This window comes from Pan paniscus, chromosome 17 (assembly GCF_029289425.2).
Source record: "Pan paniscus chromosome 17, NHGRI_mPanPan1-v2.0_pri, whole genome shotgun sequence".
NCBI lineage: Eukaryota > Metazoa > Chordata > Mammalia > Primates > Hominidae > Pan > Pan paniscus.
Window position 1 is genome coordinate 66,886,779 of NC_073266.2, and position 13,137 is coordinate 66,899,915.

Consider the following 13,137-nt stretch of genomic DNA (forward strand, 5'->3'; position numbering starts at 1 on the left):
CACCTAAAACTTAAAATACTGACTTGCTGTAGTCACCCCCCAACCCTACCCTCACTCCTCCACCCACCTTACGGCTAGATTCAGAGAAGTATTTTAGCATCAACATGCAGGGCTGTAGAAAGGCATTTTCCCAACAGCTAGGCCCTTCGTTGCCAACCATGGGTCTCTCCTGTACCTTCACTCTCTTCCAACGACTTGGAGACTCCATAAAGAAACCATTTATGACTCTTTAGGTTCTTGAACCATCTACTCACTGTTACTACCAAATGTTTTCAGTACTCAAATTTCCACAGTAGAACATCTAACCCAGTACTATTAGTCTATGGATCCAATAAATGTGCATCTTATATAATGTTATTACATTTTTAAAATGCTATAAGCTGAATTTTATAAATAAGATTCTCAGTTTCACACTCAAATATTTCCAAAATGGATTTTAGAAAAATATTTCTAATAATTATATTCTTTTTTATATCTCAATAAACAGAGAACCCTAAAAATAATCAAATCTTTAGTCCTCTAACATTTGAGTCTTTGCTACATCAACATTGCTTCTTTATCCCTAATATTCCACAAACCCTCTGCTCAACCTAATGTGCTTGTGATTTTCCAAATACATTATTCATACCTAAGAAGTCCCTATCCAGTTCTTTTCTGCCTCTTTAATGATTTAGCCAGTGCTAATCTGTTCAACTCCAAATGACTGTGGCATCTACCAATGTTCTTCTCATCGGGGTATCTTTTTGTCTATCTACCTCTAAGCTCTTCAAGAGTCACACCTTTTTATGTTCAGGGTCTACTCCACTGTACACACATAGTATATTCACAATATGTTTTTGAGGATGACCTGAATTAAAAAGAAATTATTATACTAAGAATAATCTAGGGACTACTGAGATATAAAGCCCATCGTCCCTAAACTAAACGGCCCCAGAATACTCAGCATTTATAACTAATTAATCTACTAGTCCCTTAAACATTCTCAGGTGTTATTTCTCAGTGTTTCAGCTTCCAGTAGCCCCTTTCTACTACCAATGTCAGTAAGACACCCTGTTGTTACAATGTGCCAACTACAAATGAGCCATTACACTTGCAGTGGAATATGCCTTAGCACAATACTGTTTCCATATAGACTAGATGCTGAGAAACAAACAAAATGCTTTAAGCACAGTGAACAGGGTAGACCCTTACTAATTTACTCAGTAAAGAAATATTTGAGTCTACCATGTGCCAAGCTAACCTGAATATCATGGATGCAGCAGCAGTGAGCAAACCAAATGCTGCCACAGAGCCCTTGTTTTCATGGAGGTTTCATTCTAGTTTTATTGGGAAAATATGAGCAAGAGAGGTAACAGGTAATATGAAGAGTAGTGAAAAGTGTTAAGACAAAAAACAGGCCAGGTGTGGTGGCTCTTGCCTGTAATCCCAGCACTTTAGGAGGCCAAGGCAGGAGGGTTGCTTGAGCCCAGAATTCAAGGCCAGCCTGGGCAACACAGCAAGACCTCATCTCTAAAAATAATTTTAAAAATTAGCCAGGCATGGTGGCACACACCTGTGGCCCCAGATACTCAAGAGTCTGAGATGGGAGAATTGCTTGAGCCTGGGCAGTTGAGGCTATACTGAGCCATGATTGTGCCACTGCCCTCCAGGCTGGGTGACAGAGTGGGAATCCCATCTCAAAAAAATAAATAAATAAGTAAATAAATAACACATGAAAAAAGACACAGAATGAGAGGGCAGCTATTTTCAGGTGGTCAAAGCTACTCTATAGGGTAGTCAGGGTGGCCATTTCTAAAGAAACAAAACCTGAAGCAGATGAAAGCTTGAAGGAGGTCAGAACGTGAGCCATGCAAATATCTAAAGGAAGACAGACTGTAGAAGGAAAGAAGGCAAAGGCCCTAGACACAGCATGGACTGGCATGCTCCACATTAGCAAGACCACCAGTGAGGGTTAGCAGATGACATCAGATATCCCCTGTACTCGACAAGTCACAGTACACAAATAGATACACACTACCTGAAAAAGGCAGTGAAAGCAATTAATTATGAAACTCTCATCTTTATCAATCTATACCTTACGAAAAAAACTACAAAAAGTTTTCTTAGATTAAATTATAATTGACAAATCTGCAAATCAGGGCCAGGATAAAAATTAAACAGTCCTCAATGAGTTCACAGGTTCATAAGAAAGACCACAGAAATGGATCCCAGAGAAAGAGGCTGTATTTTGGGTCTGAGGCCAATAGAAAGAGGCCTACTCTGAGCAGACCTGCCCAGAGTGGTGGCACTAGTGAGAAGGAGTGGGGCCTGTGCTTGACACTGACATCCTCATGTACAACTAACAGCCGCAGATTTGCTGAAAAATGACAGCAACAAAAACAGATACAAAGACAAGGGAAAAAAATCTAATTTGAGTCCTCAAAATAACTTCCATTTCTTAACAAAACAGCATCACAAGTAGCCCCAAAATACAAGGATGGGTCTATACGGCATCACTGCTTCTGTGGCTATGGCCACACCTGACTCCACCACTCGGTTGGTTCCCACAAGTCTCATTCAGCCCTTATAGTAACACTAGAAGAACCCAGACAGTGTCACAAATTCCGAGCGCTGGGCTTTTACCTCTGGCTTACCTACCCACGTTCTTTCTGTTAGAACACTCCATATTAGTGTCTTGAGGAAAATACCTTTATCTTTATTACTTTCCTGTTTACTTCACTGAGACACAGGGAAGGTATAAAAATCAAAGGCAAGGATTTGCTTTTGGCAGATTTATTTAAATTCTAGTGGGATCGATCCAATATACACTGAAAAATGTCAAGCCCGTGCATGACTTAATCTTTATTTTAAATATATAAATGCTGAGAGCTATGGAGTTAAGGAAGGATTCCTGAAAGATGAACAATTTTAATGAAGATTAGTACCTCCGTGAATTAATATTTTATCAAGAAATCCAAAGTGTCTGAGAAACAGTAGCCACTAACTACTTAAAAGTGAATCTTCATTACAAATGAACTCCTACAAACATCACTGTAATGAACTTCTGGGAGTTTATTTCAAGTACTGCCACTGATCCTATTCTCTTTATAATAAGGTATCATTTACATTTTGGTTTACAGATCTCTAAATAAATATATAGCATACACATGTATGTGTCCGTGGTAAACCCTTTGCTCTCAATATTAACAGAATGATTTTAAAAGTCTCATAAGAAACATTTACGCTAGTTTGAATTACCCTCAGTGGCCATTAAAATTCATTTCATCTTGTTATTTACCTGCTAATGCAGCACAGGATGAATTACTAATGTGAAATGTGAAACGTTTATAGCACTTCTGATGATGTTCAGGTGTGAGAGCATTCCTGGTTTGCATATATTCCTATTTCCTCTTAAATTATACACTGATCCATAAATACTGCACTACAGTTAGAGGAAATGAAACATTTAAAGAGTAGTTTGGTTTCACATGGAAACCGTTACCAAGACAAACCTTGTAGGATGGAGTTCCAAGAACATTAAATCATCAGAAATTGTTTCAGCAGCTGGTTAAAGCTGAGTGTACATAATAGGAGACAACTGGCTAGCTGTGCATTTTCAGCTAATTTAAAAGGTATAAACACATTAAAACACTGAAATGTTTGACATATTACAACACAATCAGCTTGCTCCTCAAGAGTGTTTAAATCGCTGCTCTATTCATTGTGTTTGGAGCCAATTTACTATCTAAAGGTATTTACTGTTTCCATCACCCTGAATGTCACCAAAACATTTTATCAATAAAGGCAAAAAAAAAAAAAAAAGTGTGTACTCATTTAGGATATACACTAAATTCCTGGTATTGTGTTATATAAAAAAAAAAATATTTAGGGCTGAGCGTGGTGGCTCATGCCTGTAATCCCAGAACTTTGGGAGGCCGAGGCGGGCAGATCACAGGTCAGGAGTTCAAGACCAGCCTAACCAACATGGTGAAACCCTATCTCTACTAAAAATACAAAAATTAGCCAGGTGTGGTGGCGCTCGTCTGTAATCCCAGCTACTCAGGAAGCTGAGGCAGGAGAATCGCTTCAACCCAGGAGGCGGAGGTTGCAGTGAGCTGAGATCGCGCCACTGCACTCTAGCCTGGGTGACAGAGTAAGACTCCATCTCAAAAAAAAAAGAAAAAAAATTGCAGGTGGTGCTACTTTTAAAATTACATCAGGAACACATGAAGCACTCCACATACCATGACAAAGAAACAGTACACAGTATATGTGTTTCCCTTCCCTGATCTGACCACATGTAAAAGAAACCTAACCACAGTGGCCTAAGCAAGATAGGTATCTATTTTTCTCATGTAAGAGGAAACCCAAAGATATGGGATCCAGGGCCAATGTAATCGTTTCATATTGTCACCAATGTCCCATGCTCCCAGGACACTAGTCTTTGCATGCAATGCTCATTAACATAGTTTCAAGACAGCCCGAGCATTGCCTCCACATTCCAGGAAGGAAGAGAAGGCAATGAGCAAAAGGCTAGAGTGGATATGCTCTGCAAGTTCATGACTTCTGCTCACATATACTTGACCCAAACTATGTCACATGGTCACATGGAACCGCCAAAGTGTCTGAAAAACTAATCTGGGCACACAGCACCACTCTAAACAATACTGGAGTTCTGTTAGAATGGAAGGGGAGAAAGGATGTCATGCATGTGTCTGCTGCAGGAGCTCCGGTTGAATGGGAAATTGTCCCATTTCCTTCCCTAGGCGATGACTCTTCAGCTGCCTCCGCCCTACTTTCCTGGGTGCATACCACCAGGCCATATCACGACAGGGGTTGGTGGTTCTCACTTCGAAATCTATATTAAAATTCTAGATGCTGCATTCATGTACAACAGCAGCCTGGAGCCTATTTTCTCACAAATATCTGTCTTTCCTTTTGGGGCCATAGACAAATAGCACATTTCCAATTATATCTCCATGTAGACTTAGATTCTGTGATGAGAAACATTAAAATCTACTTTTTTATTTCAAAAATAATTCCTTGTACATATGCATTTTCAACAGGAGATGTAAATTGGTTCCACAGAGGTAAGTAAAAATCTTCATAGATACAATAATAATGGTTTGCGGTCCTCCAAAGGGTTGCAGGACATAAACAGATATTCAGTGTGTCTGGGGATTCAAATTTCATTAAGTGGGAGAGGCAATTATCAAAGAAATGTCAAACAAGGCTTCTCAGGGGGACAATATTTTTTTTTAATTTTTTAATTTTTTATTTTTTTTGTGACGTAGTCTCGCTCTGTAGCCCAGGCTGGAGTGCAGTGGCGCGATCTCGGCTCACTGCAACCTCTGCCTCCCGACCTTGGTTCAAACGATTCTCCTGCATCAGCCTCCTGAGTAGCTGGGATTACAGGCATGCGCCACCACACCCAGCTAGTTTTTGTATTTTTAGTAGAAACGGGGTTTCACCATGTTGGCCAGGCTGGTCTTGAACTCCTGACCTCATGATCCGCCCACCTTGGCCTTCCAAAATGCTGAGATTACAGGCATAAGCCACTGCATCCGGCCTAATTTTTTTTTTTTTTTTTTTAAGTAGAGACAGGGTCTCACTATATTGCCCAGGCTGGTCTCCAACTCCTGCATCCAAACAATACACCTGCCTCAGGCTCCCAAAGTGCTGGGATTACAGGCGTGAGACACTGCACCTGGCCAATACTTTTTTTTTTTGGTGGAGAATCACTGCTTTAAAAGTAACAAATGAGGCCAGGCACGGTGGCTCACACCTGTAATCCAGGCACTTTAGGAGGCTGAGGTGGGAGGATCACTTGAAGCTGGGAGTTCAAGACCAACCTGGCCAACATAGTGAGGCCCTGTCTCTACTTTAAATTTTTAAAAGCAACAAATGAGATGAACATTTCGAATCACATAGGAATTGCATTGAGCTGCAGTGACAGAAGCCCAGTTACAGCAGTGTTAACAAATAAGGGTCTATTTCTGTCACATGAGAAGTCCAGGATGAAAAAAGGTGGTACTGGTAGTTGTTGACTTTGGTTCAGCAGCTCAATGACATCAAAACAGAATTTTCTGTAAGTCTCTTGGTTCATGGTGCCAAGAAGGCTATGCAACTCAAAAGACTATCCACATTCCAGACAGCAGGAGAAAGGGCTGTTAAGATCAAAAAGATGTGCCTCCTAGCTGACTCAATCAGTTCCTTTTAGAGAGCTTTACCCAGAGGTTTCATTGGAGGACCTTCCCCTACATCTCACTGACTATGCCTAGCTTCAAAGAAGGCTGGAAACGAAAACCTGGCTTCAAAAGAGGCTGGAAATACAATCAGGAAGTCAGGAAGATAAGGAGAACTCAACTCACTGTGTCTACCACAATATGAAGTAGATTCAAATTGCTTCTCTCTTAAAATCTTGTTTCCAAAGATCTATAAGATCTCTTAATACAGAGATTAATTCTGTGCCTACCATATTCTTAATATAGTTTCACTGTTTTCCCCTTAACAACGTAACATTTTTGTTTTGACAATGAATAGTCAGTCTAAATATTAGGTAGAGAGAAAAGAACTCTGTGGATATAGAATCCTTAAAAGGCACACATATAAGTACTATACAAGGACCCACAAACTTCTCAACATGATCAATGATTATCTGCCATATACAAAGAAGATAAAACAAATCCTGGCCTAGCCAGAACTTACAAGAGTGGAATATCAGTGATCAACTGCATCAAACAGCACAGCAATTCTTCCAAAAGATCTTCTGAGTCAGAACCTGGTAAGACACATAAAAAGATTTTTTTTTTTTTAACAAAGTACACAGTAGAATACAGTTGTTCAGAAGTTACATTTTGATTCCTAATGAGAATACAAACAGTTATCATTATATAAACTCAGATATTAATGTTGACCTCTGAATAAAATCCAAATCATGAATAGGTTAGCATCTATGATGATCTTCATCTAGCATAGGACCTTTCAACACCTGCTGTTAATAATACAGCTTTTAAAGCTTGAAGGTACTTTAGGCTCCTGTACGCCAGTAGTTGTCAGATTTCTTATACTGCACTGTGTTTCTTTCAATGAAATCTTACATTAAAGCCAAATATATGAAACAGATAAAAATCAAGCTGCTCTCACTGCTTTGTTTGAAGCAGGGGTAGAGGACTTTTATCCCTCCCTCCCCAACAAATATCTGGCCTTACCCTTGATTTCTTGATGGGAGGGCCTCAAGGTACCTTTTATGAACCTCTGGCACTCCACAGATCATAGACTGAACCCCATTAAAGAGGCCAACCTCCTCTTTACAGACAATGAGTCAAAGGTAAAAGGGCTTTCCCAAGTCACAGAATAAATAAGTGGCAATGGCAGGATGCAAATTACCATTCCAATGGAAATGTTCCCCTATCCCAAACTACTACAGGTAAGTGACCTCCAAATTCCCAAAGTCAGTCAGTATCTTATGTGACTTCTGGTCTTGGACATTACTGACACCTACTCCTTCATGATATTCTTTCTTTTCTCAGTTCTTATAATACTTTATTTTTGACCAACTTCTTTTTCTATTTCTTCCCAGTGTCTGCTTCCTCAAAATACGTTTCAACTATTGGCATGTTCCCCAGAGTTCCACCATTGTCGTGCTTTTTTGTTCATTATCTCATCACCACAGTTCAGCTAAACAAGTTTACTAAATTAAAACTCACTCCTGGACTGGGTGTGGTGGCTCACACCTATAATCCCAGCACTTTGTGAGGCCAAGGCAGGCAGATCACCTGAGGTCAGGAGTTTGAGACCAGCCTGGCCAACATGGTGAAACCCCACCTCTAATAAAAATACAAAAATTAGTCCAGCATGGTGGCGCACGCCTGTGGTCCCAGCTACTCAGGAGGCAGAGACAGGAGAATTGCTTGAACCCGGGAGGAAGAGGTTGCAGTGAACTGAGGTCGCGCCACAGCACTCCAGCCTGGGTGACAAAGCAAGACTGTGTCTGAAAAAAAAAAAAAAAAAGAAAGAAAGAAAACTGACTCCTGGACTCCTTTAACCTTCATAACTAGTTAGTATTGTAGTTCCAATTTTACTCCTCTGCAATCCAAACTCCAGATTGCAATCAGACAGAGCTAACTAAACTCCATCCTTTCACTCTCCTGGCTTAGATCTTTTCAATTACTTTAAGCTGATTAATATATATCAGAAAAATTCCATGCTCCAAAGTACAGCATGCCAGACTCTTGGAGATATAGGTCCTGCATCCCTTTCTACCTTTATCTTCCTCCAGTACTGCAGTGTATATTCCAGCAATGCCAAGCTATCCACTACATGCCATTTCACACCTCAGTAACATTCCCTCTGCCTGGAATAGCCTCCAACAATAAAAACCTAGTTTTTAAAAAGCCCATCTGTATCCATCTGAACCATCCTCAGTTTCATATCCTCCATGAAACCCACTCCCTTGTCTCACCCTGAATAATCTATAAAGTATCTATGCCTTGTGCATACCTCTTGCGTTTCATATGTTGGTTACATTATGCCATCATTTTTTGTCTACAAGCAGGCAGGCCCCTACTGGACTCTATACTGCTAGAGGATGATGACTCACAAAGAGCTTGCACATAGTATGTACTCAATACAATTTGCTGAACTGAGCCCAAGCATCTCAGAAAAAATCCAGCAGTTAATTGCAAAGCATCAAAGCACTTGGAGTCTCAAAAAAAAAAGTTTAGCAATTTCTTTTCTAGGCTACAATATCACCTAGCATTCAGAAATTATAAAGAAATTTCATCCTGCTTTGCCACAAAAAGAACTGGCACAGTAACCCCGTGAGAGGTAAGTACAAATCTTAAAAAGAATATTAAATCATGCTGAACACAGCAATCGATGCTAAAAAGGATACATAACAAGACTCAAGTTCAACAACCAAATTAAATCTCACTCCAAGAAACATCGGGCTTGGCTCTATTATTAGTGAAGAAAAAATAAATAAAAGAGTAAGTCACACTTGTCTCTGGGACTGCATGATTAGTTACCAGATCTAACTAAAATCCCTCTCATTGCCAAGGCTGTCCAACATAACTCAAGTTAACAACCTACTCCAACAAGTTGATTTGTTAGTATGTAATATATACTCAATGTTATGTTTGCTAAATGGTCACTCCTTAACTCATTCTACAGGATGCAATGTCCCAGGCCCAAGAAAGAACACTTAAAATCACTCAGTGATTCCCTAAGAAACATTTCAGACCAAATGCCAGTTTAATAACATCCCTGTTCAGCCAAGCAGCCAGCACAGTTTTTTAATTATGGAAGGTGAGAGACCAAGCACTCAGGAACCACAGATGGTGCCTGATTTGATTTTTTAACTTCCAGGGGTATAAAAACACCTAATTTTTACATCTTAAAATGATGACAAGGATTCTCTATTCAATTCCATGTGCCACTCAAATCACAACCTCGGCCAAATTTACAGTTGGGTCAATTAAGGAGTATACACACAGCTTTGTTACCAATCTAATAAAATAATGAAGATGATGATAAACATATTTCATAGAAGTAAAATGTAATATTTCAAGGCCAAAGCTCTAACAAAAGACAATAAGCAATTTCCAGCTGAAATCTCTTAAGACTTCCATTCACTAAAAAAAATCCTCAGAATTCTAAATTCTTGTTTCTCAGCTAATCTAGAAGTAAATAATTGTATTTTAAGTGAAGATTGACAAGATTTGACTGCTTACTAGGTTTGACATCAAGCAAGCCATTCATATTGCATTATTTCCCAACTAGCACTTGTATCACCTTAGCTTTCTTATAAGGCCAAATATCTTCCTTAGTTCCAAAAAATAAATATAAACTCACCTACAAAAAGTATAGTAACACATTCAAGCATTTCATACAGTAAAAAGAATCTTTAAAGTTCTTGAAATTTGCAGGTCAATGACAAAATAAACTGAGGTTCTTTGAGCAAAGGTCTTTGCAAAGATTCAGTGTATTTACTGTATTGTAAAGTTTTATAACTTAGAGTTCTCTAAGAAAGAACATTTCTCTCCTAAGAGTTCTCTCTCAATGCTTGGCGCAGTGGCACCTGCTATAGTGCCAGCTACTCAGGAGGCTGAGGCAGGAGGATCTCTTGAGCCCAGGAGTTGGAGGCCAGCTTGGGCAACATACCAAGACCCTGTCTCTTAAAACAAACAAACAAACAAGAGTTCTCCCTTAAAGAGTTTTAAATTACCACAATAGGTCCAGACAAATATTTTAATATTTTAAGTCTTAGTTTCTATAAGATCATATTAACAGCAAACATTTACCAAGTACTCTACCCTTTGACAGGCATTGTGATGAGCACTTTATACTCAATGTCATGTTAACGTTAATCCTGACAATAACTCTTGATGAATAGTTAATGATTATGATCATCATTTTACAGATGAAGACATCAAGGCTCAGATAGGTTAGTTTAATTAGAGTAAGGGGCAGAAACCAGATTGGAACTCAAATCTATACTCTCAAGGAAAAAAATTAAAAGGAAAATATCCTTTAAATTATTTTTAAAGATATGTTTCTATACAAAGTTGGGGGAAAATATTCAACCAATTCATGTTTTACTGAACACTGTAAACACAAAACCCCAAGTACTATGGGCCCGGTTAGGAGGGAGACATCTGAAGTACTACATATTAGTTTATACATAAAGATGACATGCTATGTATTCATCAACACATACTAGAAGTTCTTGACTCCTTCAAAATCCAATGTACAAATAATCTAAAACAATGAATAAATATAAGCTGTTATCATCCGTATTGTGCAGAACAAGGTCACTAAAATCCCAGCCCTATCCCTGGAGTTTTCTCACTCTAAAGCCCCACTGCTCTAGTCCCTAAGAACTTCACCAGGGGAAGAAGTAGACAAGCGAGATGATATCTAGGGTCCCTTAAGGTTCTAATAATCTATACCCAAAATTAAGCTGCAGTCCCTGTTAGTTAATTCTATTCAGCATCCATTCAGCACCATGTGCTGAGTGAGACAGCACTGTTGTCTTGTCCTTAGGGAGAGAAGCAGAGAACAGTACAATACTGTCCTAATCAAATGCCTTCCATCACAGTAGGAGGGGAAGGGAAGACAGTGAAAAAATTATTTTTAAAAAGCACTCACTGATCATTAGAAAACAAAGCAACCAGAAAAATGAAACATATGGATTTAAATCAGAATACATACAGTCATTAAAAGAAATGTTAAAAGACAGAGTTTTTGTCTTTGTTTTCTTTGCGTTCAGAAGGTTGAACTGCCAGTTTTTTAATGCTGCCCAAAATTACACTGTGCCAAATACAAGTACTAAAAACTTAATCGAACAGGGCTGTACTCCAAAAATAGGTTAAAAGAGTACCTTAGAAGTTCAGAATAAAATTGGCTTCTTTAAAATGGAAGACACATAATTAAATTATATTTATTAAAAACTTATATTCAGAAAATAAAAGACTCACGGCAGAGTCTATGTTTTTGCCACTTTAATAGTGAAACTAACATTGAAGTTATTCTAAAATATTAGATTTAAACTTCTAATTAGCAAAACCAAAAATGTCTCTTGTAGGTTAATCATAAAGAGGAAAGGCAAAAGGACTCTTGTAAAAAGAAAAGTGATCTGCATTTCAGTGCACTACAGTATTTATAAGCTTGTGTCCTATACCATTCCAATCAGATCAGTAATAATTCTGGTTGACTGCTATTATTTTGGTCAAACAGAAATGTTTCTAATTACCCTAAAAGATAATATACTCTACCAGGTTTGATTATAAAATGTGCCTATAGAAAAGTTTAATTGATTTTGTTCCACTGATAACATAAGGGAAAGAAAGGGAGAGAAGAGACAGAAATATGACAAAACAATCACACCTATTATATGACCAAAGAACAGTTCAGGAATTCCTAGAGGCACTTTTGTTTTTCTGCAGATACAGATTACAAGTCTTATATATTACAAGTCAATATTTTAAAGGAATAAGTCCATGCTTTCTTTTTTCTCTGGGCCACATTTTTCCATATGGGTTTGTTTTTTGCATTGCTTACCTATAACTAATAAGGTTAAATTATTAAATTTGGTATTTAAACAAATAAAGCAAAAACCACCCAACCACATACTATACAATTTTGGGTTTACCTCCTGAGCTACCTACCGCCTGCCCCAGTCTCCAGGGCCCAGTTCCAGCAGAGAAAAGAGAGCAGAGAACCTGCTGCCGTGGCAGCCGAAGCACCTGAGCCATGTGGAAAAACAAAGCTGGTTTCACAGGACTCACCGCCACCGAGTTTGGCAAAACAAACATGCCACAGGTTTTGAAGGTGATTCCAAAGAAAGAGTTTCAAAAATGTTTTAAGCCTGGGGAGAATGGAAAGGAAACTGCTTGTGTTAGAGAGGGGGTAATTAACAAATTTTAAATATACTTCCACAAATTTCCTATCTTGTATCACTTTTTTGTTTCGTTTTGATCTCTCACAAGTCAGCCACTGCCTTCACTGTTTGGAATCCTTGGCTCTCCACTGACCTGCCAGCGTGAGGCCAATGCTGACTGAAAGCACGGTGTGCACAGGCAGAGCCTGCCAAACGGCGGTTCCCACTGGAGGGTTTCGGGCTGCTTCACTGGGGGACGCTGAAATGTAAGCCTTTTCCCCGTTTTGGTTCATTTTCTCTATAAGAGTATCCACTAATCTGGCAGGAAAGGGAATAGGGTGGGTAAAATCCTGGTGCCAGCATTCTAGCAGCCTAGTCAAGACACCTTACCCTTCCATATGTGGCCTTTCCACTGAGCCCTCGTCTCAGTAGGCCACCCTCCTTCCCCACTGCCTGAGAGTTCATTCAGGAGACTCTCTGGGTTCAGCCTCTATGGATAACAGATCTCTAGTATTAAACTGGGAAGGGGGGTGGCCTCCTAACACATGGGAAGGGACAGAACCTTGGACAGAACTGCTTCTTCCAACCAAGCCTGAATGCCTTCAGAGACCCCTGGCACTTCTGATTCCTAAGACTTTCCAGGGTTCTGGAGTAAGAACTGGCTTTTTTTCTGGAGTTCTCCAACCTTGAAGCCATTTAGCTTTCAGCTTTCACAGATCAGTGAAGCTCATCATTACTCCATTTTCCAACTTTCAAAATGTTATTAACATTGTGTT

At 39.2% G+C, this 13,137-nt stretch overlaps 1 protein-coding gene across 41 annotated transcripts in view; it reads right to left on the reverse strand.

The window, feature by feature from the left end:
• Positions 1-13,137, reverse strand: part of DYM (dymeclin) — a 411,306-nt gene that overhangs the window by 308,555 nt on the left and 89,614 nt on the right. For all 41 annotated transcript variants that reach the window (XM_034943670.3, XM_055102685.2, XM_034943660.3 and 38 more), the window contains one exon: positions 6,688-6,760. In XM_034943670.3, coding sequence (XP_034799561.1) covers positions 6,688-6,760 — 73 coding nt within the window. The remainder of the gene's footprint in view (positions 1-6,687; positions 6,761-13,137) is intronic.